The 23,758-nt window shown below is 44.7% G+C and overlaps 1 protein-coding gene across 1 annotated transcript; it reads left to right on the forward strand.

The window, feature by feature from the left end:
* Nucleotides 1-68: 68 nt before the first annotated feature.
* cped1 (cadherin-like and PC-esterase domain containing 1) lies at nt 69-23,550 on the forward strand. The gene is made up of 21 exons (XM_005937118.3): nt 69-804; nt 3,650-3,824; nt 5,692-5,786; nt 5,864-5,948; nt 6,136-6,205; nt 6,275-6,422; nt 6,564-6,697; nt 7,002-7,074; nt 7,614-7,772; nt 8,157-8,261; nt 8,342-8,445; nt 8,528-8,580; nt 9,225-9,411; nt 9,990-10,158; nt 21,009-21,108; nt 21,216-21,352; nt 21,472-21,692; nt 21,781-21,882; nt 22,141-22,228; nt 22,303-22,449; nt 22,539-23,550. Exons 1-21 carry the CDS (start codon nt 610-612, stop codon nt 22,758-22,760), a joined length of 2,769 nt encoding a protein of 922 aa, XP_005937180.1. The 5' UTR covers nt 69-609; the 3' UTR covers nt 22,761-23,550.
* The last annotated feature ends 208 nt before the right edge of the window (nt 23,551-23,758 follow it).

Genomic DNA, 23,758 nt, shown 5'->3' on the forward strand with positions numbered 1-23,758 from the left:
TATATATATATATATATATATCACGCACGTGGAGTGCGCGCGCCTGAAATATCTGGACTAGGAGGAGCTGACCTCCTGCAGACTCCTTGCAGAGAGGGGGAAAAGCAGCTTCCTCCTGTTTGTGTGCAGAAAAGTTGGAGGAGAGGACGGACCCAGGACCTGAAACCTGACCACGGAGCCTCCTCCTCCTGCTGCTGGCTTTAACTCAAACCAGATGGTGTCCCGCTACTCCACAGCAGCTCCAGCCTGATGCGTGGCTCCAGCACAGGAGGTAAAGCAGTTTAGACGGAGTAGGAGAAGATAATGAGGGGAGGACGGCGCAGATTTGACTTCGAGGAGTCATACAGTGTCCATTTAAAGGAGTGAGCTCGGAGTTTGCGGAGTTCGTGGCTCCTCCGTCTGATCTCAGGTCCGCGCACGGCTCAGCAGCACGGCAGTCACGGCCTCTCTTGCGCGCTCACCCGTGTCTTCGGGACACGTAAAAGCAGGACTTTATTTTCTAATGAAGGATTCAAACTGCGCATGCTCTGTGCTGACCTAAGTGGGCTCAGATTGAGCTGACGGAGGTGATGGAGGTGACGGAGGTACGGTGAAGCTCGCGCTCCGGTGATGCGGTGCGTCCCGCTGCTCCGCCGGCGCTCCGGCCCGCCCCTGCTGCTGCTCGCGCTCCTGCTCGTACTCTGTGTGTACCTGATGGTGGGGGACGAGCCGGTGCGGTCAGATGTGTGCTACAAGGTACCCTCGCTCCAGATGTTGACCCGCAGGTTTGTGTGCACTCTGGAGGCTCTGCAGAGACACGCACAGGTGAGCATATCTGCGTCACACCATGACGTCATTCTGAGTGGCCCACAATGACCCCCACCAGCATCAGTTTAGTAAAGCTGCTCACCAAACTCAATTAAAACAGAAGCAAACATTTAAGGAGCAGCTGCACTGAGCCAGTGAGATTCAGGCACCTGAGGGCTCCGCCCCACTATCCCATCACCAAATGTCAGGCTGTTTTTATTATTTCCAGAGTCTTAGATGACCGTCACCTTTCAAACACTATATTTTTCACTCCAGTTAAACTCTGTCAAACTGTACTCCACTTTATCATGTGTCAGAGTTTAGTGAAAATCATATTGTTTTAAAACTTCCTCAAATGTGTTTCATGTTTAGATCTCTCCTAAGGCGCTTTATTACTGTACTGTCTCATTGGTTCCACATAAACTTTATTATTGAACCCAAAATGACCCCAAAGCTCTGTTTTAACTAAAACACTTCAAATACATGTGAACGACCCTGAGACAGCAGAGTGGAGTGAACTCTTCTTAAAACGTTTTGATATCTGAATGGACTTCTGAATGCATCCGCTGGAGGAGGATTCCTGCTGGGCCGAGGCTCCTTCTGTCTCATTGTTGCTATATTTTTAGACACAGACGGATGAACGACTGTGAGCACGAGGGTTTTATTTTACCACGGGGTGACTGACAGCTGCATGGACCAATCAGAGCCAGCCAATCCAGTTGGCATGTGTTCTGGGTATTTTAAGTGTGTCCTGGTGCTTGGTGTCCCATAGAAATATTTCTGCCACGAGGATCCAGTTTCTGACAGATAACAAGAGTGTAAACATACACACACACTCGCATGCATACACACACACACGCACACACTCACAATGTTTGTTTTGTTTTATGAGGGCTGTAAACTCCTGTCTGCTCATCCTTCACCTTTTACTGCGTGTCGTGTTCAGAGCTCAGAGGTCAGAGTTGGAGTAACGCTGAGGCTTTAATGAGCTTTCACTCCATCTTCATCTGAAAACTTGATAATGAGTTTAGATTTACACCACTCAAGAAGAGCTGTAACATCTTCGTAATGCTGTGGCTTAGTAAAACTTTATCAATAAAACATTTTGCCGACCCACAGGACGGGAACATCTGAGAAGGAATTTATTATTGAGTCTTTATGCATGAAGACAAACAAACTTCATCAATACATCTGAACGGTCTTCATTAGCGTGTAAGACGTAAAAAAAATCCTTTAAATAAAGGTTTGAATGTTGTATTTCTGCTGTGTGTGTTGTTCGACCTCCGCAGAATTAAAGTGACAGCAGAGGAGGGCTCACCGTGCAGGTCACCCTGAACACAATGGTCTCCACAGACTTCAGGGTACTTCTGAGTATTCTTGCAGGATTCCTTCTCTTTCAGAGTATTTTGGGGTCTTTCTCAGTCTCTCAGGAGGGTTCTTTCCTGAGTCTTTCAGGTTTTTCTGAATGCTACAGGTATTTTGTGGTATGTACTGGTGTCCGGGTGATGCAGGGCCTGATTATTCCACCTCTAGGAAATTCTAGGCTCTGTCTTTGTGTCTTCAGGGTTCTTTGGTGTGTCTGATGTTTGAGAGGCCGTCCCTAGTGTCTTCATGTGTTATGAAACCTTTTAAGGTCTTTCGGGAAGTTTCTGGGCTTTTCTTTGACCATTCTTCAGGGTCAAAGGTCGATGTTGTTCTTGTGTCAGCTGACTCTCAGCTGTTGGCCATCAGCTGTTCATTTCTCTGGTTCCTCCCCACAGCTTCCAGTCAGACGTGAGGATTTACTGCTGGGAGCAGATTCTCAACATCTATTTTAATCCAGTCTGACAGGAGCAGAGGACCATGACAAGCACACCATGTTACCTCATGAGCTCTCAGAGGTTTGAAAAGACTCTGACTAACCAGAAAATACAGTCCAGTCCATGGGTGATGGTCAGTGGGTCCTGAATGGGTTAACGTAATTGAAACAGTCTGATCCATCAGCTGGACTCTGATTGGCTGTTTGGACAGGTTAATTAAAAATTTGTGTTTGTCATTTGGTTTAATATTTGCTATAATGACATAATTCAAATGTATTTATGTGTAAAATCATTTCTCTCATTTCTATTCCTGTAGCAGCGAACACGCTGGGATCACAGATCACGTTAAACTGAGTGAGACATTAAAACCGGGGAGGGGGTGTGATGAGGGTGTTTTGGGTCATGTGACTCAGTCCATCAGTCTGGAATGTGGGCTTGATGGTCTGATATTGCTCCTCCTGCTGAGTTAATCTGGAATTTTCTCTGTAAAAATCCCAGTTGATAAAGAACTGTCTGTGATCGATCTGTCTGGAGTCCAGACAGCGGAGCGTTGCTGCCTCGTTGTGTCAGCTGACAGGAAGCTGAAGGTGTTAGATTAAGCATAACAGGAAGCAGTGTGAGGCTGACATCACAGCCACTGACCCGACAGGAAAACAACATCCCAGCCTCAGAGCTGCAGGCCTGAGCTGACTGCATTTCTTCTTCTTTGGTGAGAAGAAACACCTGACAGGCTGTGTGCAGACAGCCATCATCAGAGCGGCAAGCTGACCTTAGTCTGAGGGCTAACACAGCTTCATGGTTTAAATGTTCATCTCTGAGTGCTTCATGAACTGGAGCTCTACCATGCCGGGTGTCATTCAGCTGTGTCAAACTCTCTTAAAGCTATCACAAAAATGTTCTCCACACCAATTTGTACTTTTGTAAACTCTGTAACATATTGTATTATTTAAAGAGTTTAGTCTATTACTGTCTTGGAGCAACTGTAACCCACATAATTTCCTTAGGGATTAATAAAGTATTCTGATTCGTATTCTGATTCACACGAACTCCTGCCGCCCCCTCAGTTGCAGCTCTCGTCTCAGAGGACCCCCCACCGGCGCCGGGCCGTGGTTCTGACGGGGCGACACCCGACCTCAGACACCGAGGTCCAGCTGTACCAGAGAGTCCTGCAGCAGATGGACTACGAGGTCCACCTGTCCAGATACGCCGAGACGAGCAGCTTCCTGAGGAGCACGCAGGGTAAATATACATCTGAGGGGGTGCTGTGCTGGCTTCAGGTGCTGCTGGGAATATAAACACTCTGATCTGATCCTGAATGAACCGTTCTTTAAACATTTCAACCTGTCAGAAAGACAAACCCCACACACACACACACACACACACACACACACACACACACACACACACACACACACACACGAGAGAGAGAGAGACACAACAGACACACACACACACACACACACACACACACACACACACACACACACACACACACACACACACAAACACACACACGACACAGACACAGACACACACACACACACACACACACACACAGAGACACACACACACACACACACAGACACACACACACACACACACACACACACACACACAGACACACAGTCTCTGTATATCAAGCATGTAAACAGTGTGAGCGCGCTCAGACGGCCCCGCCCTGCTGGAGCTTTAAACAGCGACATGAGCGAGCAGAGGTCAGGGTTTCCTGTGGGTGGAGGAGGGTGGAGACTTCCTGTGAAAGCAGATGGACCTCAGCAAGTGTTTGTGGAAAATCACTTCAGTAGTGCATGCCACGGCAGAGAAACATGAGCATGCACAAGACCGAAAAATGGCCTGTTACCACAGAGGGGCTTCCATGCTTCCTGTCACTCTGGGTTTAACCCCACCCACTTTGCCTCAAAAAAACAGACCAGAGGGTCATCCAGCTGCTGATGTCAAATTCAGAGATGATTTATCAACAGCACTGAACATCATGAACAATTCAGGGAGATGTGAGGGTAACAATAATAATGCAGATGTATTCACATGTTCATTACCACATCAACCGAATCCTGTGGAGGCAAAGAGATCTGAACCTCTGATTGGATGATTCTATCAGATATTTTCTTAACACCCTTCATCAAAGATTCATCACCATGTTTCCTTTCATTACACTATATGTTTGTTGTAAGGTCAGTGTTAAGAAACATTATATCAGTATCACCAGAGGCCTTGTTTACACCATCTCTGTAAGAACATGTTGGCTTTAGTCATGTATTATTATTTATTAATTACACAATAACCTAGCCTCTACCTGAACCTGTAGATCAGAGTAATAAAGACTTCACTGACTGGCTTATGTGATCAGTGGCAGGCACATTATTGTGTTGTCTGTGTCCCCCTATGTTTGAGGAGCAGTGAGACAGTAAAGCTTGAGGTTTAAGGAGAAGCTGAGAGAAACCTGAGAGCATGAAGTGAAGCTTTCTGCAGACCGAGGACGACAGGAAGCTGGAACGGGAAGTTCCTTTAGCTCATGTTTGGTCATAAAACAACACAGAAAGAGACTAAGCAGAAGCTCAACTCGTCTTCACTGTAGGGGGATGGATGGATGGACAGACAGATGGATGGACAGACAGATGGATGGATAGACAGAACGACAGATGGAGGGAGGGATGGACATCAGGTTTAAATCTGTGTATTATTGGTTCACAGCATGAGCATGGTCTCACTGTTGAAGTAAAGTTGTCTGTGTTGAACATCCTGCTTCGTTCTCTTTCTGCTGAAACCTAACAGCTCCAGCCAAAAGCCCACCGCAGAGCGTTTCCTGTCAACAATCGCTTCCACATGTTCCCGTTTTCTTTGTGTAAAACAAGCAGAAAAGGCCTCCGGTGGTTTTGGATTCTGTGGTCTTTCACAGTTAAAGGAGTTTGGGGCGAGCTGGGACTCGTGCAGGTGGCTCTTTTATTCTCTCTGAAAGTGTGACGAAGACGATGTCCCTCACAGGCTGCCGTTGATTTGAATCTACCTGACTGATGTGATTTGTCGCTTTGTGAATAAAGCTCCACTGAACTACAGGTGAGGCTTCTGTTTGTCTCCATGGTTACAGGCATTGGTGGGTGGAGCCTCCTGCTGTGCCTCAGCACGTCAGAGCAGAGCTGTCTGAGGAGGATCTCCTTCTCTCACCTGCAGCATCATCAGACGGTGAGCCCCTTCTGTCCTGTCTGTGTCAACTGACGGCATGGTTGATGACATAACAGCTAAACTGTGTGTGTGCTCAGGTGAACCTGCTGCCTGGGCTGATAGAGGCATTTTCAAATGTAGGTGGAGGTCTGTGTCACTTCTATACACACTTCCAGCTGACAGGTAAGTCTGCAGCAGGTAAATCAAATCAGCTTATTGATCTTGATTAAATGTGATAGATCAGCTGATTGTGGCCTAAGTCGCATGATCTGTGCTCATCCAACATGAGACATTACTGCCAAATAAGAGCACTGCCTGGAACTGAGCTTTAATCTGAAGGTCTCAGCTAACCTCTTACTGTTTCTCTCAGGGTCTAGTTTACCCATGAACCCTCATGCCTGTGGAACGACCAATCAGAAGGTGCAGATTCCTCTGGACAGGTTTGTATGTGACCAGCTGACAGGAAGTTGTCTGAGTTCTGTAAGGTAACGTTTCTTGTTTCTCTAAAGTTTCCCTGACAGCCAAGCCCCGCCTCCTGCTCTGGTTGCCATGGTGAATGTTTATGTCCTGGTAACCTCAGTGACCCCGCTGACTTCTTTCCTGCATGACATCAGCGTGGTAATGACCATTCAGCATCCGAGGGGCCGACCTGTGAAGGTAAAACATGTTCCTGTGTAGGACTTGCTAACACTTCACTGCTAGCACATCCTCTTTCACTTGCAAATCAGTTTCCCATTGGGGACGATAAATTATCATTGACCACTGCTGTTAGCCTTTAGCTCCTCCTCTTCTTGTCAGCTCAGGGACTTCCTGCTGCAGCACCTTGATCCAGCAGCCTCCCATCAGGCTTTGAGGCAGGTGAAGCAGGTGATAAGTAAAGTGCTGCAGGCGGCTGCAGCGTCGACCAATAAGAAGCAGCGAACCATAAGCAGGTGAATTCTGAGCTGAAACTCTTAACTTTACTTCCTGTTTCACAATCCAGATTCAGTACACACCTGTCTGTCTGCAGTTGCTTCAAACTGCAGCTAAAAGTAGGAAGGTAGAAAGAAATGAAGGTAGAAAAGTAGGGAGCGAGTAAGAAAGAAAGGTGGGTAGAAAGGATGGTGCAGTGTCTGGGTGTCTGTTTTGGTTTCAGCTGAAAACTTGAAAATGCCTCAGACTGGATCTGTCATGTCTACTGAGTGTGTGCAGTCTGCGCCCAGTGGTGGCTCATATTGTCACTACTGTGTGTTTCAGGTGTCTGTTGTGCTTCCAGCTGCTCACCTTTACTTTGTTCTTCAGCGGCTCTGTCACACCTGTGGTGGTCCAGGTAAGAGTCTGACCATTATCTTTTCAAGTTCAGCTCAGCCTTGCAGCTGGTCTTCAGAGACGTTCTGCCTCCTCTGGGTGAAAGGTCTCAAACTCATGAAGAAGAGAAGAAGCTTCAAGCCGCTGAGACATCTGGAGGTTGAGTTACATTGGGGTGGGCAACTCCAGGCCATGAGGGCCAGTGTCCTGCAGGTTTTAGATGTGTCCTTGATCCAACACAGCTGATTTAAATGGCTAAATTATCTCCTCAACATGTCTTGAAGTTCTCCAGAGGCCTGGTAATGAACTAATCATTTGATTCAGGTGTGTTGATCAAGGGTGAGATCTAAAAGCTGCAGGACACCAGCCCTCAAGGCCTGGAGTTGCCCACCCTTGAGTTACATGATGACCCAGCAGAGCTTCCGTCTCTGACTGGACCTGAGAATAACCACACTTTACTGGACCTCAAACATACAACCAGCCTGAGGTGTTCAGGTGAATAACCAGCAGAGGGCGCCTTGACCTCAGCTGCTCTATGATTGGTCTGCCTCTCCTTTTCAGGTGGACACACAGTTAAACGTTTCAGCTCTGAGCAACGATGCCTTCGACCAACAGATCACCAAAGACCTGATCCTGGAGGACACGCTGGACTTCCTGCTGCCGCCACTCTCACACCTGTCCTCACACACACACCTGTCCTCGGAGAGGGAGGGGAGCCAGGTGAATAGCGTGTTGTCATTAAAGGAGTAGGAGTTTTCCATGTCAGGAAAAAAATTAATGAATAAGTAATAATTAATTAATACTTAATGCAAAAGATAACAATAAATAATCAATAAATTCTCAATAAAATGTGTAGAAAAAGAATAAATATTTTAATAAACTAATAAAAAGCGTATTTTTTGAATAATTAACCAAAACAAATAAAATGAAATAAATAAAAGCATTAGAAACACTGAGTTTAAAATGAATTAAAACTGATGAACATCCTACAGACATTTATTTGATTCATAAAAAAAAATAAGATTCTGTTTGTTTTTATTAATAAATGAAAAAATTAAATGTCACCCACCTGACTCTGTGTGTGTGTATGTGTGTGTGTGTCAGTACGGTGGCTGTACAGGGACACTTGGCGTCTGTTTGTCTGAAGACGAGTTTCTTCTTCTGCTGCACTTTCAGTTGCTGATGAAGACCTCATCAGCGTTTCAGCCGGTTAGTTAAGCCCCGCCTCCTTCATCATCTTCTTCTTCAGCAGTGTTAACTGTGTGTGTCTGCCTTGTTTGTCCCCACAGCTCTATCCCAGTGTTTCCTCCTCCTCATCCTTGCCTCGTGGCCTCTCTGACCTCCTGACCCAGATCGAAGGTTTCTACAAGCTGAAAACAAACAGGAGCTGCAGGTAAGAGGCTCACAGGTGTGAGATGATCCATTGTGTGTGAACTTAGATGTTCACTGAAGGGTTATGTCTGATGTTCCCACAGGACAGACGAACCGCCCAGTCAGCAGCCAGCTCTGTCTTCCTCACAGGACGAAGGTGAGATGTGGATTTTAGACCTGTCCTGACATCTGGAAACATGATGCTGCTCAATCTATACAACCTGTTCTAGGTGTCACAAGGCGACAGGCAATTACACCTGTAGAGGTACGCGGTCTGTCACAGGGCTAACACAGACAGCCATTCACACCTACACCTGTGAGAGAAGCACAGGAAGAATGTGCTCATCGCTGGTCCTGGTACTGCTCATATCTGTCCCACTAATGTAGATATGGACAGACTCACTTGTGCCTCCTGGTGGCGGTAGGACAAATGGCATTTGTTTGCAGATGGAAAAGCATCAGCTCACTGACGGTTATCTGCTTTAACGTACAAGTGGAAGTGAAGCTGTGGTTAGTGGATGCAGTTTGCAGAGGTTTTCTGATCCATGCAGCCAAAGTGTGATCACAGCATCCACAAAGTTTTTTTCTTTAACGGAGTTCCAGCTTCAGCCTTAGAGGATGATGCTTGGTTTCTACCTGAGGAAACAGGAGATGGTTTTACCCCCAAACAGGTTCAGGGGCTTCCTAGGCGGGACTTGCTCAGTACTCTACTGTGAAAGCTCTGTTCATTAGTGGTGGGTGTCATGGGTGAAGTGAAGTAGAACCTCGAGATCGAACGTCATGCTGATTCTTCTGTTTCAGGTCTCTGCGTGGACCCCCACCTTCGACAGATCTACACAGACCCCCCCCTCATTCTGAACCCCCCGTTCCATCCCCTGGTGAAGGAGTACCACGCAGAGGTAACCTTTGACACCATGACAGTTCGGATCCGGCCGGAGCCTGTCAGCTCGGCCTGCAGGATCCACCTGGATGAACACCGAGGACCCAGGTGAGACCAGGACTGTAAAAACCAACAGGTTACAGCAGAGAAGGTGCAGTCGAGATAGTCCTGAATGAAAGGAACCTCGAAATGTGACATTTGTTTGGACAGCATGTTTAAGCAGGAGCCGAGACAACAGATGTACTTCCTTTATTAGATTCTTTTAACACATTTCTATTGAAGTAAAATCAGAGCATGAACTGCTTTATAGCATTCGCCATTTTGATTTGGGGCATGAAGCAAGCAGCAGCCTACTGACAGCAACCAGCTACTACTACTTCTCTTCTGGGCTTTGACTATGCTGCTAACGTCTGCTGGAGTTACGGTTTGGAAACAGGTGCCATCAAGGGAGGACTCCCTGTCATGCATTAGCATTATGCTGGGCTTTTATAAGGAAAAAGGAAGGGACACAAGAGTTGTTTTATTTCAGTTTAGATTTGTGATCCATGCTGGATTTATGAAACTCAAATAAAATGTGAATCTGGCTTTGTAGCTCCATTTGCTCCTTTTCACAGAGGATAACCTTAGAGCACCTCCTTGCAGCCACTTTTACAACAGCAGGATTAACAAGAAGTTTCTTCCTTCAGGATGGCGAACTACCCGGTTGGCCTCGGCAACAGCAAGATCAGCATCCTGGTGATGGACGGCAGCCACCCGGAGCCTGTTATCATGTCCATCTACACTGTCCACGTTTACAGGGAGAGTCGGCCCAGCCTGCCCATGTTTGGATATCACGTGATGTGCAGCTTTGTGCAGGTAGGAGCTTTTCTGTTAGCTGGTGGACTGCAGGGTGTGTGACATTCATTTCTTCAAACACAAAGTCTCCTTTAAGTTTGTATTTTGCTGTTTCAATGAGGTTGAAGGTATCAGTTATATCCAATGTTCCCTCTAAGCTGCACGCGTGCGCAATTGCGCACTGCTGGCACGGTCTCTGCGCAGGAAAAATCTGCGTTGCGCACAAAAAAAGAAATTCTAACCTGAATTGAAATTAATGTAAATACCTTAACAATTCTGTTTTGCAGTGTTAGTCAGTAAGTGACTGGCTGCTCCCGTATGGGATTAGAACCATTCTCTTATCCCATAGTCCAGCCAATCACGCGATTCACATTCACGTATATACGCAGCTACTCAACGTCGTTGACAGGCTATGACAGCGTCCTTATGTGCCGACACCGGTGTTTTAGCTGGCAAAGCGGCGTGGCTGATGTGGAGTGAAGCCACGTTAACAACGTGGACAACCATTGGAGATGTGAGCAGGACAGACGGAACAATTGACGGAAAAAGTGTGGACTTTATACCAGTTTTTAAATTGTGTTGATAGGCCAGGTAAAACCAGAGTTCTGATTAAAAAATATGCAGTGTTTGTTTTTCTTCCTGAATACTATCGTTGTTTATATTTACTGTGGGAATAAACGGTAAAAACGGCATTTTATAAGGAAAACGCTCGAAAGCCCTCTCCGCCTGTGAGCAAAAATGAAACCAACACCCCCCCCCAGCCTTTCCCATTAAACGTTAAAGTCCGTTTGGCTTGACACCACCGAACAGAGGCAGCAATATAACATAGCTAACATTAACAGTGCAGTGAATCCTGCTTGTGCCGTGATATTCAGGACTGCAAACCGAGCAGCATCACTGACTTTCAGCCTGCTGTGTTTGTGGATATATGACTGACTTTAATTATCCATAGAATCATCACATTCTCTGTAGGATTAAGGTCAACTATTGAACGGCATATAAAGTAAAGGCTTTATAACAAAGTTAACTCAAAGTACAAACATCGCTAATGTCACATAACTTTGCCGGCATGTGGCCAACAGCAATGTTTTAATGTTCTTCATTATTAAACATTTGCACACAAATAAGTGACATAATATTCAGAACTTACTTTTGAAAGTTTACTCTTTGGCCGCTCCGCTTCCACTTCTTTGAAGTGTCTCCCAGTCCCAGTGCACTTGTTAGCATGTTTTGGTTCGTGCAACTGGTCCGTCCGCTTATTGTGTCCCCAGAAACATTTCCGTTGTGTTGTGTGTGCTTTTGCAGCGTTTTTCTTTTTGCAGCGTTTTTCTTTTTGCAGCATTTTTCTTTTTGCAAGTGTTTTCTGAAGTTGCAGTCCGTTTGGCCTCTCACGGCCACCGTAAAGAAAAGCTAAATTTGAGTGAACAAACTTCATTGCTGCGTGAAAAAAATGTATTTCAGTGTTTGCTATTATCCATACACACACACAATAGCAGCCCCTCTCGCTCAGGTTTTGCGCTCGCTCGCAATGTGTCAGCAATGTGTTGCTTGCGCTCTCAACATTTCTGCCCATGCACGCTCAACTCTTTCTGTCTTACTTCCAATAGTGTTAACATACTACAAAGGTCATGAACAAGATTTTTTTTTTAATTTTCATTGAAAGTGGGCTAAAGCAGTTAATTAAAAGTAGTCTAACATAAATGTAAATGCTGTAATTTGATTATTTTAATAAACCATGTAACTTGGATGGATTCGATGCTGGCGTGACCACAGTGCACACGCCTACTGTTGCTCACAGTGGTCCAAGGGACCGCTCAGGGAGTTTGTGTGTTCGCTCAGACACATGAAATATTAGAGGGAACATTGGTTATATCATCAGTCTGATCAGGTCTGCTGAAGCTGCTCTCATCACGTTAGTCACCAAAGATGAAGCTAACAGAGGACACAGAGGACTGCCTGTTTCAGAATTTTGTGTATCCGAACCTTGGAATAAGGTAGCCGATGGACAATTTTAAATTGTATTAATTGATGTCTGCTGTTAACAGAGCAGGAATGAATTTTTGATAGGCATTTGTCCTACATTGACTCTGATATTTCATTGCCCAATTCCTCCCTCCAAGCATCTCTTATCCTCGTAGTCTGCACTTCAATGCTGTCATCAAACAAATGTACAATTGTAGAAATCAAATGTTTGGAGTAAGGAGGGCTCAGGAACACCTTAAAAAGGTTATGTTCGTGTGGAATATCTTGGTAATTCTTCATATTGGATTGCATAAAATGACTTGTAGGTAACAGTAAAAATGTGAATGCGGTAAATCGAACTTTTGCTTAAGCTGATTAAATGATGCAAATTTTCCATCTATATAAAGATCTTTGAATTTGATTAAACCCTTCTCCTTCCAAACATAGTAGGATTTATCATCCCAAGGAGGCAAAAAGGCATGGTTATCACATATTGGTGCCTGCACAGAGGAGTTTGGCAGTTCAAAAAAACCTCTAATTTGGTTTAAAATCTGCACAGATTGTTTCAGAACAAACCCCAGTTTCTTAAGACTCTCAGCCCTCCCTACTTTTGAGAAAAGCAGGGCCTTTAGAGAGGAGTCCCTTACAATGTCAGCCTCCATTTTAACCCAAAAGGCGATGTTGAAATCACCAAGAACTGGGGATGTCTGTTGCCAGAAGGTCAAGGCTCTTAGATTTGCAGCCCAGTAATAATGTTTAAATATACATAAACTCAGACCTCCCTCCAATTTGGATTTTTGTAGATGTAGTTTTTAAATCCTAGGATTCTTGTTGTTTCATATGTAAGAAGTAATAATTGAGTCCAACTCCTTAAAGAAAGAGGAAGTGAGATAAATAGGAAGATTTTGGCAAAGATACAGAAATCTAGGAAGAGAGACCATTTTTATGGAATTTATACGACCGACCATAGATAGGGGAAGAATTTTCCATGACTCGATGTTCTGCTTTAATGTTGATAAGAATTCAGCAAAGTTCAAGCTAAAAATTAATTTGGGATCTTTAGGAACAGCTAATCCAAGGTATGTGAGATGGTCGTTAACTATTTTGAATGGAACATTACAAAGAAAACTTGGCAAACCGGTTTTAGATAAAAGCACAAGTTCACTTTTAACCCAGTTAATTGTATATCCTGAAATTTTGCCAAATGAGGTGACCAGATTAAGAAGGGATGGTACAGATTCTTCTGCATTACGCAGGTATAATAGTACATCATCTGCGTACAAACTAATAACAGTTTCAACCCCTCCGACCAAGAGCCCTTGTATTTTTGGATGTGCTCTTATCTTAATCGCAAGGGGCTCTAATGCCAGAGCAAATAGAGCAGGGGACAGGGGGCAGCCCTGCTGAACAGAGCGCTGCAAAGGAAATGGCGCCGACCTCTCTCCATTTGTGAGAACTGAACAGATTGAATTTGTGTATACTAATTTTACCCAAGATATAAATATTTTACCAAACCCAAACTTCCGTAATGACTCGAACATATAAAACCACTCAACCTGATCAAAGGCTTTGTATGCATCAAGAGCTAAAATTGCTGCTCCTCTCGAATTACCATGGTCAGAATAGATGGTGTTGAGAAGACATAGCATTTTTTTAAAAGCCGAGAAATGCACCATATTTGATAGCTTGCTGCAAGACCTCACACCGAGCACGTCTACTGCGGGTGTGGTGCTTGTTATCGGACCTGGAGTTAGCAACATCCCCCAAGAACCCGAAGAGTAGAGTCCTGGCCCCTAACCCTGCCAGTGTAGCAGAAATGATGACGGATGATGATGGCAGCAGCAGCCCATTTAAGCACCGGCACCGTTTCAAAAGTACCGGTTTGGCACCGGTATCAGATAAAACCCATCCCTAATGACAACACAGGGGAAGTGAAACTAAACACAATGAACATGGGACACCAGACCTCTTCGAAATAAAACAGGAAACATAATGAGACACAGACACAACACAAGCTTGGACACACAGACATGAAACACAAAGGGCGAGGGAAATGTAAACACACCAGGTGAAGACACTAGGGTAATCTAATAAACAATGAACTATAACAGCACCTAGGCATAATAAAAATGAACTTATATAACCTAATGAACTTAAACATAAACCATAAACATCAAAATATATTAAAACTCAAAATGCTGAGTCAAATGACCCAGGATAGGGGCACATGTATTTGTTGTTTATTATTTTGTGTTGATTATTACATCAGTTTCACAGGCATACAGAATTCACTGCTGTGTCCATAATTATTTTATTTCATTCTGCCTTCCTTGATGCCTCACCCCTCCATTATAAGAATTATATGATTTGGGGGTTTGTCCGGGATTTTGTAAAACAAGGTTGGAACAGGTGTATTTTTTGTGTTACGTCTGATTTCAAACCTTCTGCTTACTCCAGTTAGACAAAGTGAGTTGTTGCCTGGATGTTTGAGCCCTTTTTGAGTTTCCAGTGTTTGCAAAGGTAGGACAGGTGAGTGTCTGCCTGAGCTCTGTTGGGTTGTTTTTTGGCTCTTTTTGTTATCTTTTATCTGGTTTTTAGAGTAAGTCAGGGTACAGATAAGGTGAAGAGATGAGTTTGGCAGGATCTGCTGGTCATTTATTGTAACTATGATTGTCAGAGAGCAACACAGCAGAGCAGGCCTGGCACAGAAAACTCTTTCTGTCTTGACATCTGTTTCCTTCACACTTTACTGCTTCAGTAAATCTGATTGAATCTGATCAGCCTGATAAAAAAGCTCTGGGCTTTGCTCCAGGTCTCAGTAAACCATCTCGACGTGACCTCGACACTCTGAGAAGAATGAAATGTTGGCTCCGTTTGTTTCTGCCTTTAAATTCCTCTCACATCCCTTTGCGGCGCTAACAGCTCGACGCCTGCGGCGAAGCGTGAGCAAACATTCGCAAAGCTGATGCTTCTCCAACATCTGCACTCATTTCCATCAGCTTCTCCTCTGTGACCTCAGATGGATGTTTCTCAGGACTGCACAAGAACATCTGCAGAATGAAGCGAAGTGTGTGAGGAGCTGCTGGTGTTCGGCTCAGGGTGTAGAGGATTCAGGTTTTCTGTCTCTAACGTTCAGATGATGTACTTCAGGTAAACTGTAAGTCTTTTCTGTCACAGTTAAATCTCCAGTGAGCAAACAGCTCCCAGCTTTCAGTCTGTTCAGGAAGAAGACTGTAATCTGCTTTAATCTGGATCAGTTTCAGGTCCTGAACAGGTGATTTTACCTGATGCAGGTTAAAGCTGTGTGGGGCCCCCCGTAGCCCCAATCCCTCTCAGGTTCATGTTTTCATCTGCCCTCCAGCTGCCCCCCTCTCATCCACCTGTGATCCACCTGTGAGCCTCAATTAGAGCTAAAGAGGGCGGAGTTCAGCGGGCCTGGTTGGCCCCTGAGAACACAACGCTCATTGATGCTCAACCAGCAGGCTCATCAGGTCACCAGTAACTTATCCAGGATCAGTAGTCAGAGTCAGAGTCAGTGTAGATGTTTGCTGATATGTGCATGAAGGTGAGCTTGTGTTTAGCATGTGTTTTTTATGCATCACACACTCAAAGACTAATAACTAAACTCAGACAGGAAGACATAACGGGAGAAATACTGAAGTGAGATGACTCTGTGGAGTGCTCAGGAGTGGGCGTTGGCTGCTTCTCTCTGCAGACAATCTGCAGCTCCAGCAGGTGGGAGCAGAGTCACACTGGAATCAAACCTGTACTCACATTTAAAAGTAAAACGTCGAGTCTGCTGACGAGAACTAAAGATAACACTGCATCAAAGCAAAAATATAAAAACAACAAAAATAAAAACAACAAAATTAATAATTATTTTTATTTTTATTACAATAAGAGTTTTGAGGCCTCGGGAGTTTCTGCAGGTTAAACTGAGTGAAGACAAAGACTCACTATAAACACTCCTGCGTATGTGTGTGTGTGAGTGTATCATGTTACAGTCATGTCTTCATTGGTTATCTGATGGAGCTGCTGAGCTTAATCTTTGTGTCTGTGCTCACCTGAAGACATGGGACCCTGGATCCTAAGCTGCTGCCAATCAGAGTCCAGAGACGTGTGCTGATTGTGAGGATTGTAGTTGTTGTTTGAAGCTCATTGTGAGTCTGAATAAATCACTTCTAGCTGGTCCCCCCACCCACCCACTCCTTCAGCTCCTCTGTGAGAGCAGTAGCTCAGTCCAGATGTGTCATCCAGATGTTTCATTGTTGCAGATGTTCATGTCCTGATTGGTCAGCTAAAGACAGACGAACACTGGCCGGCTCAGAGACAGCAGGGTGGGGGTTTGTTGTTGTATGTGTTTGTGATGCTGGAGCTCTGTGAGGACATCTCACCTGTGAATCTCTCTGAGAACACCTGTGCACACCAGCACGTCTCAGACCTCTGGCCTGTCTCTGCAGGCGGGTGAGCCAGAGCTGATGGATCAGTATCAGAAACATCAGAGAACGACCACAAAGCCACTCCCAAGCCCTGAGCTGCACCCAGCTCTGTGCTTGCCCTCCGCCCTCACCTGTCATGATCCTGGGTTTTGTACCTGGATTTTTTCTCTTTTGGATTTTTGATTTTGGTTTATATAATATTCTGAGGTGAAGGTCCTTGTTTTGGTTATACTTTTGATATCTGTTTGTATCCCCAGATCTCAGCTTGTTATCGGAGGTTTTCTTTTTTCATTCCCCGTCCTCTTGTGTCTAGTTTCCTGTCCCAGTGTCCTTCTTTGAACTCAGTCTTTTCTCCATGTTAAGTTGTCTGTTTCCCTGTTATTTCACTGTGTAGCCCAACATGTCTGGTAATTTATGTTTGTCTTTCTCTCCTCCCCTCACACTGTCTCTCCATCCCTCGCTCTCTCTCTCTGTCCCTCGCTCTTACCTTGGTTTTTACTTTGATAGTCTCCTGGCCTGTGTGCAGGATGTTGTGTTTGGCTTCCCTGTCTTATTAGTTAGACTATGTTTAGCTGTGCTCTGTTCCCTCATTTGCCTTGTGTATTTAAAGTCTGCATCTTCCACTGCTCGTTGTCGTGATCTTCCTCAATGCCGTGTTCTGCTATTGCCCTCCGCCCTCCACCCGCCTCAGAGCTGATGAGGCTTTTGAAGCGCTGGTCTGAGTCCAGCTGTCTCCACCCACTCATGTCCACCTCTGCTCCAGCTCTGGGTTACAGGCCTGCATGAGCCTCCCCCCTGCATGTGCACTAATGGTTCAGTCCAAGCATCTTGTGTGAATGCCTCCACACCTCCACTTCTCCGGTTATGAACCCCATCAGCAGGCAGATGTTGCTGCAGATATTTCTTTGAATGTATTTGGACTGCTGCGGGTGTGTTTGATTCTTCTCCATTGGTTTGGTCAGACCTCCTCCTCTCCCATCTCCACCCACTGCTCCGTTTGGAGGTCTGAGTTTCCCACAGGAGGCAGCGGCGGCTCAGATGATCTAATGAGCGCTGATCCGGATTTACCAAGATTCTCAGACCTGAGATCAGTTCTGCAATCACATGGGAGGATTATCAGAGTGTTTCTGCTCCTCTATGATGGATTCCAGCTGACACCACACAAACAGCCCACCCCCACCCACACCTCATTCCTGCAGGCGGAGAAAAAACTCAGAATCCTCTTTTCATGTTCAGCAGTTTGTCTTTTTCTCTTTTATTTATTCACACTCACACACACACATTCTCACATGGTTAATACGCGGCATTCCTTTGTTACAACACTACCAGCGTTAGCTGTTAAATAAAAGAAGCAAAAACAGAGAACATGGTGTTGAACTACGACTCAAACACACCGCTGTGTGTAAATTAGTGTACGGTACTAGAACAAACTTTCGTGACAGTATGAATGCTTAAGGAACAGTTACCGTGTGAAAAGCATTTAGGTCTGAAAGCTTTTTTATTATGTGTATAAAAATCAGTGCCAGTGTGTGTGTGTACATTCTTAATCCCTTTCACAGTTATGATAAATGGATGTTGGTTGTCCTGAAGTGCAGATTGGTGCCATGTTATAACAAGTTGTCTCAGCAGCGTTAGAGTTCGACACTTCTGTGGCAGGTTTTTTTTTCTTTTGCTTCTCTTTGCCTTCATTCCTCACTGACATATTCTTTCTTGCATTTTTGCTTCTCCTTCCTCGTCTGTCTTTTGAACCTGAAACAAAGAAAGAATAGCACTTAATGTACCTTGACACAAAAAGCTTTTCTGTTGCTGAGGCAGCTATGCTAGTATTCTCTGCCTTGTCATCTTGCCTGACGTGGAGTCAGTCCATGACACGGGTCTGCTGCTTGGCTGGTTCTCCTGTGCCTCACAGAAAACTTTATTGCTGCTCCTGTAACCAGTACGGGGAAGATTGTTGGGCCGCTGTTGTGTCAGCGTTTGCAGTGATTTGCAGTATCACCTCATTGTGTTCCTTCATCACTGATCTGACTGAAGAGCGAGTCAGTCAAATATCAGCAGGTACACCTCTTGGTCCATGTTTCCATGTTACAATCCACCCCACCCCTGTCAGTCATTGTTTAGTTAATTTTATTAGCATAGGGGTTTGAAACTAGCAAGTGCTTCACTAAGTACTAATGTACTCTAAGTCATATCATATTTAATCTTCAGCTGTGTGAAAAAATTATTTTCCTGTTCTTGTTTTCTCAGTAATATCCGCATATGCCTGTGACAACCCCCGTTTAAAATCAGGGATAGAAGTGGGTGAACCCTGATGTCTCATCCCTAATTGGTGCAACTCCTGCTGCTGCAACTCTTCCCATGTTATAACCACACCTGGTCTCCCCTGTTTCTATTCTTGTTTTATTAGAAATTATTTAAAAGTAAATAATGTACGTCATAAACATCTAGTGTATGTGAAATGAACTATAGTGTGATCATTAAAAAATCAAATATTTATTTACTAAAAATAAAAACTGCACTGATTTCCAAAATGAAGGAAAATATTGTTTACAAACTGATGAAATATCCAAAAAATGAACCTGTTCAGGAATAATAATAAGGTTTAAGCATGAAACAGCACGTCACATTCATTATCAGCAGGAAATTACGGCACTCTGACACATTAAACACATTCATTTACAAATTCATTTAGTTTTTAATGTTTGACGAGTGTTTCAGACCTGTGATCTGGCGTTTGCTCTGTGGCACTCTATCAGCTCTGTCCTATCCTGTGGACACGAGATTTGAAAATGATTTATTATATTTGCATATTTAAACTCCCAGTTGATAGTTTAAAAAATAAAATACAGTTTTCTTTTATCATCCAGGCAAAAAGCAAAAAGCCCTGCCTCTGAAGTTATAAAAATGATTCTGACAAAGAAAATCATTTTTTACTGCACATCATATCTGACATCATCAGGCTTCAGTAGCTGCTTTTACACAAAAGCTGCCGCCATGGTTAAAGTGACATTTGTGCTCTCTCGTCGCGTTGTGATGGAGTTTGAAGCAGAAATTAAATTCTGATCAGAAGGAAAGGCTCACATCTCTCTCAGTTTTAAAAGCTGTAGTTCTTGTTGCTGTTCTGAGTCCGAGTGAGGAAGAGGAGCGCGTGGCCGCGGCCTCGATGAAGTCAGAGTTGGGGGCGACGTGGCGGCGGCGAGGCCTCAAACGGTCCGCTGCTGCTGGAGGCGGTGTGTTTGGAGATGATCTCGGAGCAGCGTGTACACTGAGCACAGGTACGAACAAGAAAATCCCTGTTAAGTTTTCTTGTCGCACTTTGTTGCGAGCTGTGCCGCTGACGTGAGGAATGTGACGCCGCCACGACGAAACCTGCAACAGCAGCAGAAGAAGAAGAGCCAGCGTTTGTGATGGCGGTGGCTGTGAAGTCTGCGCCAGACCTGGAGGCTCCCACGGGGACTCTGAGGTGAGCGTGGATCGCTTTGCTTGACTCCTGACCTCTGAGCAGAGGAGGACGGGGACAGATCCACAGAGGAGGATGAAAGAGAAGCTCTGAGGGAGGAAGCAGCGAGCACATGAAGAAGAAGACGTGATGTTTGACAGCGAGAAGCTTCAGATCTCAAACAGCAGATTTACTTTCAGAGGCCAAAGCTCACTGGGATGGACGCGACCTCTGACCCTGCAGGGAATCAAACCCAGTGATTAAAACTAAAGATGGTGCAGTCATGTGTTTAAGTTTTTCATGTGTAATTTTCTATGAGTAGAAAACAGAATCTATTCGATTTACCAATGTAACCAGCTGTAAAGTGTTTATTAAACAAAATAGTAAAAACTCGTTTCAGTTTCAGGTTTTAAAGGAAACTTCAGACTGACGCTTCCTCTGAGGGTTCCTTTGTTTCCTCTTCATCTGTGTCCAGAACATCTCAATTCCTCCACTCTGGGTGGTAAAGTGTGTTATTTGGGGTGGCTGTAGCTCAGGTGGTAGAGCAGATCACCTACTTATCAGTAGGTGCTTTGATCCCCATCTGCTTTAGTCTGTGTGCTCTTCGATGCATCCATCGGAGTTTGAATGCGTATGAATGTTAGATAGAAAGTACTTACACGAAAGGGCATCGAAAAAAGTGCTTGTGATTAAGGCAATTTGTGTAAAATGCTTTGAGTGCTCAGATACAAAAGAAAAATGCGATATAAGAAGTTAATAAAATGTATCTATATAGCGCTTTTCACAGATAAAATTCTGTGAAATAAAAATCATAAAGTGCTTAATTTTCACAAAATTAAAAAGAATAAAAATACAACAAATAACAATATAAAACAATAAAATAAAGTATAAAAAAGACCCAGTCCATTTGCCATTTTATATTTACAGTTTGTAGTATTTGCAGAGTACTGCAGTCAGAAATCGCACACAGGAGGTTCAGAACTTCCTGGAAGTGCTGATTGCAAATTTCTCACAGTTTGATGTCTGTTGTTCAGGACTGCGGTCTGCTGGTCCAGCCAGATCGCTCCTGCGGTCTTCAGCCCCACAGCGAATCCCAGAGTCAACGTAATGCCTGCAGCTCGGGACACGTGTCAGGTCTGAGGTCCTGCCGGTGGACTGCTTCCTTAAGATAATACATCAAATTTAAGTCAAGTGACTTTTTGTTCTCGCCACCTCACCTGTGTGACTCACCTGCCTGACAGGACGCTGGGTTGTTCCATGCCTCAGTTGTTCTGACAACAGGACGTGCGACTGGAGGGAAGTTTCCTGGCAGGCAGATGGTTGTTATCACCCAATAGTGGACCACCCACTGCTGCAGGACTGTATGAAGGACAGAAAGGTAAGGTCACCCGATCAGCTGATTTGAACCAGTCCATCTCAGATCAGTAGGAGGCGACTGCCAGTTTGTGGCAGTCGTCCTGATGGAGGTACATCACAAGCTCTCTCATTGCTCCTCAGCTGTTGTTTATCGGGGACTCAACAAATCGTGGGATGATGTACTTCCTGATGGAGAGGGTGAACTCCACCCTGGAGGACTGGGACAAAGCTCACGACACGCTGGTCTACAGGAACCTGAACAGAGGACGGACTCTGGTCAGCTACTCGTACTATCCTCAGTTCTGGCTGGAGAAGAAGCAGCGACCCACGTTCAGGGAGGCTCTGCAGCAGCTGCTCAACAGGTGAGGTCCTAACAATCCACTTTTGAGGCATGTTACATGAAGCCGTGAGATATTTAACAGGTGACTTTTCTTGTTCTTGTCTGTTAAGGTCTCAGCCTCTGGTGAACTCTAACCAAACAGTTCTGGTTGTGGGAGGAGTCCAGTGGCTCAACACCAATCACCTGAGGACAGTCAGTGAAGTGCTGGACAAGTGAGGAGACACAGTGTAACACCACCTACATACAGTATAAACCACAGTGTTATCTCCATATGGGCTTACACTGATCTAAAGAACAGAGGACCTAACGCTGATCCCTGAGGTTCACCTGTACTCCAGTCCTGCATTTCCTGTAGCATGAGAAACCCTTTCAGTAAAGACAGTAACCCGGGGTTTAGCGTTCGGGATTAGCAATGTTATTGAGGACTCTGGTTTCTATGGTAACGTGAGGTTACTTCTGTCCCTCCTCAGTAAATCTCTCAGTAACATCCTGGTGGTGGTGAAGTCTTTAGGGATGGGCTTCCATCTGCCTGTGGACGGGATCAGGTCTCTCAGTCTGGTAGGTTCCTGTTCCTGCTGTCATTCATACCCCTCTATGGGAATTAAAGCTGCTTTCTTTGATCAATATTTCAGACAGAGATACAAGACCTGTACAGGGAGAACGACGACATCATCACCACCGCCAAGCATCATGGGTACGAAGTGATTGACACGTTCAGCATCACGATGGGTCGATACAAAGAGTTCCTGCAGGGACGCTGTGCCTGTCACTTTCACGAGGTAACACAACTTTATTTATCAGCAAACAAAGTGCTTCCAATGGTCAGGGCTGCAGTCCTCACAGCTGATGTTCTGCTCTGTTTTCTCAGGTGGAGAAGTTTTGGTCCACAAAACTTTCCAGTGACAGAACGTCCACCGCGAACACGACCAGAACAGAGAGAACTGTACATACACTCGGCAGCCAATCAACCCTGTCAGACACGGAGCAGGAGGCGGGGTCTCAACCCACAACCTATCGTGTTAGAGGACCAGTGAACCAAATATACTCTGAGATCCTTCTGAGCCGCCTGTGTCCCATTACCCGAAACTGAACACCTAGGAGGGGCCAGGTGAATCCTTCGGAAGAGTCACCTGTCCCCCTCCAGGACGTGGACTTCAGAGAGGGGTGGGGGACTCAATGGTGGAGGTGGATTATTCAGAATGAACAGAAGCCTCACTGTGCAGCTCAGGAGCACCAATCCGACGAGACGCTGAGGGTCTCAGACTCAGCTGCTGGCTTCTAATAAGCAGAGGTTACTCGAGATATCGCTCAGCTGGTTCCTGCTGCTCGCAGATGTTTAAAGTTTTCAGCATTTCAGGTCCCAGCAGCAGGACTGTTAATCTCTGACCTTCTGCTGGGATTTTCCATTTCAGAACCAGAAAAATCCTCTGCTGTAATTCTGCTGACTGCACCAGCTGCTTCTCGCTGGCCCGTGTGTTTGACAGTGATATGAGTTAGCGTGGATTCAAGCAGCTGCTTCCTGATTCAGACTTAGCCTCAGGCCTCACTGATTGATCGATTCTGTATGTCAGACCAGTTTTAACTCCAAAGACTTGATGAAAGCTCCTCATCACGTGACAGAAGCATCTTTTATGACTCTGCTTATATTTCTATATTTTTCTACAGATGTATAATGTGTCTTTTTATAAGCTGAAAACAGAAGAAATTAATATTTTTTATGACTGTGCTCATTCTGCTCTTCATACAAAAAACAAAAAGTCAAACAAAAGTTTTTAATCCTGAACTGTGAACACATTCACAACCACAACCACTCAGTCTTTTAAACACCGTCTCACTTATGGCTTTATAACATTTAATAAAACACCAGTGGACAAAACTCATCTTTTTCTCTTTATTATTATTATTATTATTATTATTATTATTATTATTATTATTATTATTATTATTATTATTATTTTTATTATCTCTAGCTTCATCAGGACAGATTTTAGGTTGTTGAATAACTTTTGGAGGTCCACAGAGGAGGCTGAAAGCTCCAGAATTAGGAAATAAATTGTTTTTTATTTATTGCATTTTTTGGTCATATTG

Source organism: Haplochromis burtoni, unplaced genomic scaffold (assembly GCF_018398535.1).
Source record: "Haplochromis burtoni strain Fernald_Lab_line unplaced genomic scaffold, NCSU_Asbu1 Contig_224, whole genome shotgun sequence".
Taxonomy (NCBI): domain Eukaryota; kingdom Metazoa; phylum Chordata; class Actinopteri; order Cichliformes; family Cichlidae; genus Haplochromis; species Haplochromis burtoni.

Coding starts and splice junctions, on each gene's coding strand:
- cped1 (XM_005937118.3), top strand. CDS start 610: ATGCGGTGCGTCCCGCTGCTCCGCCGGCGCTCCGGCCCGCCCCTGCTG. Junction 805..3,649: donor CTCTGCAGAGACACGCACAG/GTGAGCATATCT, acceptor CCGCCCCCTCAG/TTGCAGCTCTCGTCTCAGAG. Junction 6,423..6,563: donor CGAGGGGCCGACCTGTGAAG/GTAAAACATGTT, acceptor TCTTCTTGTCAG/CTCAGGGACTTCCTGCTGCA.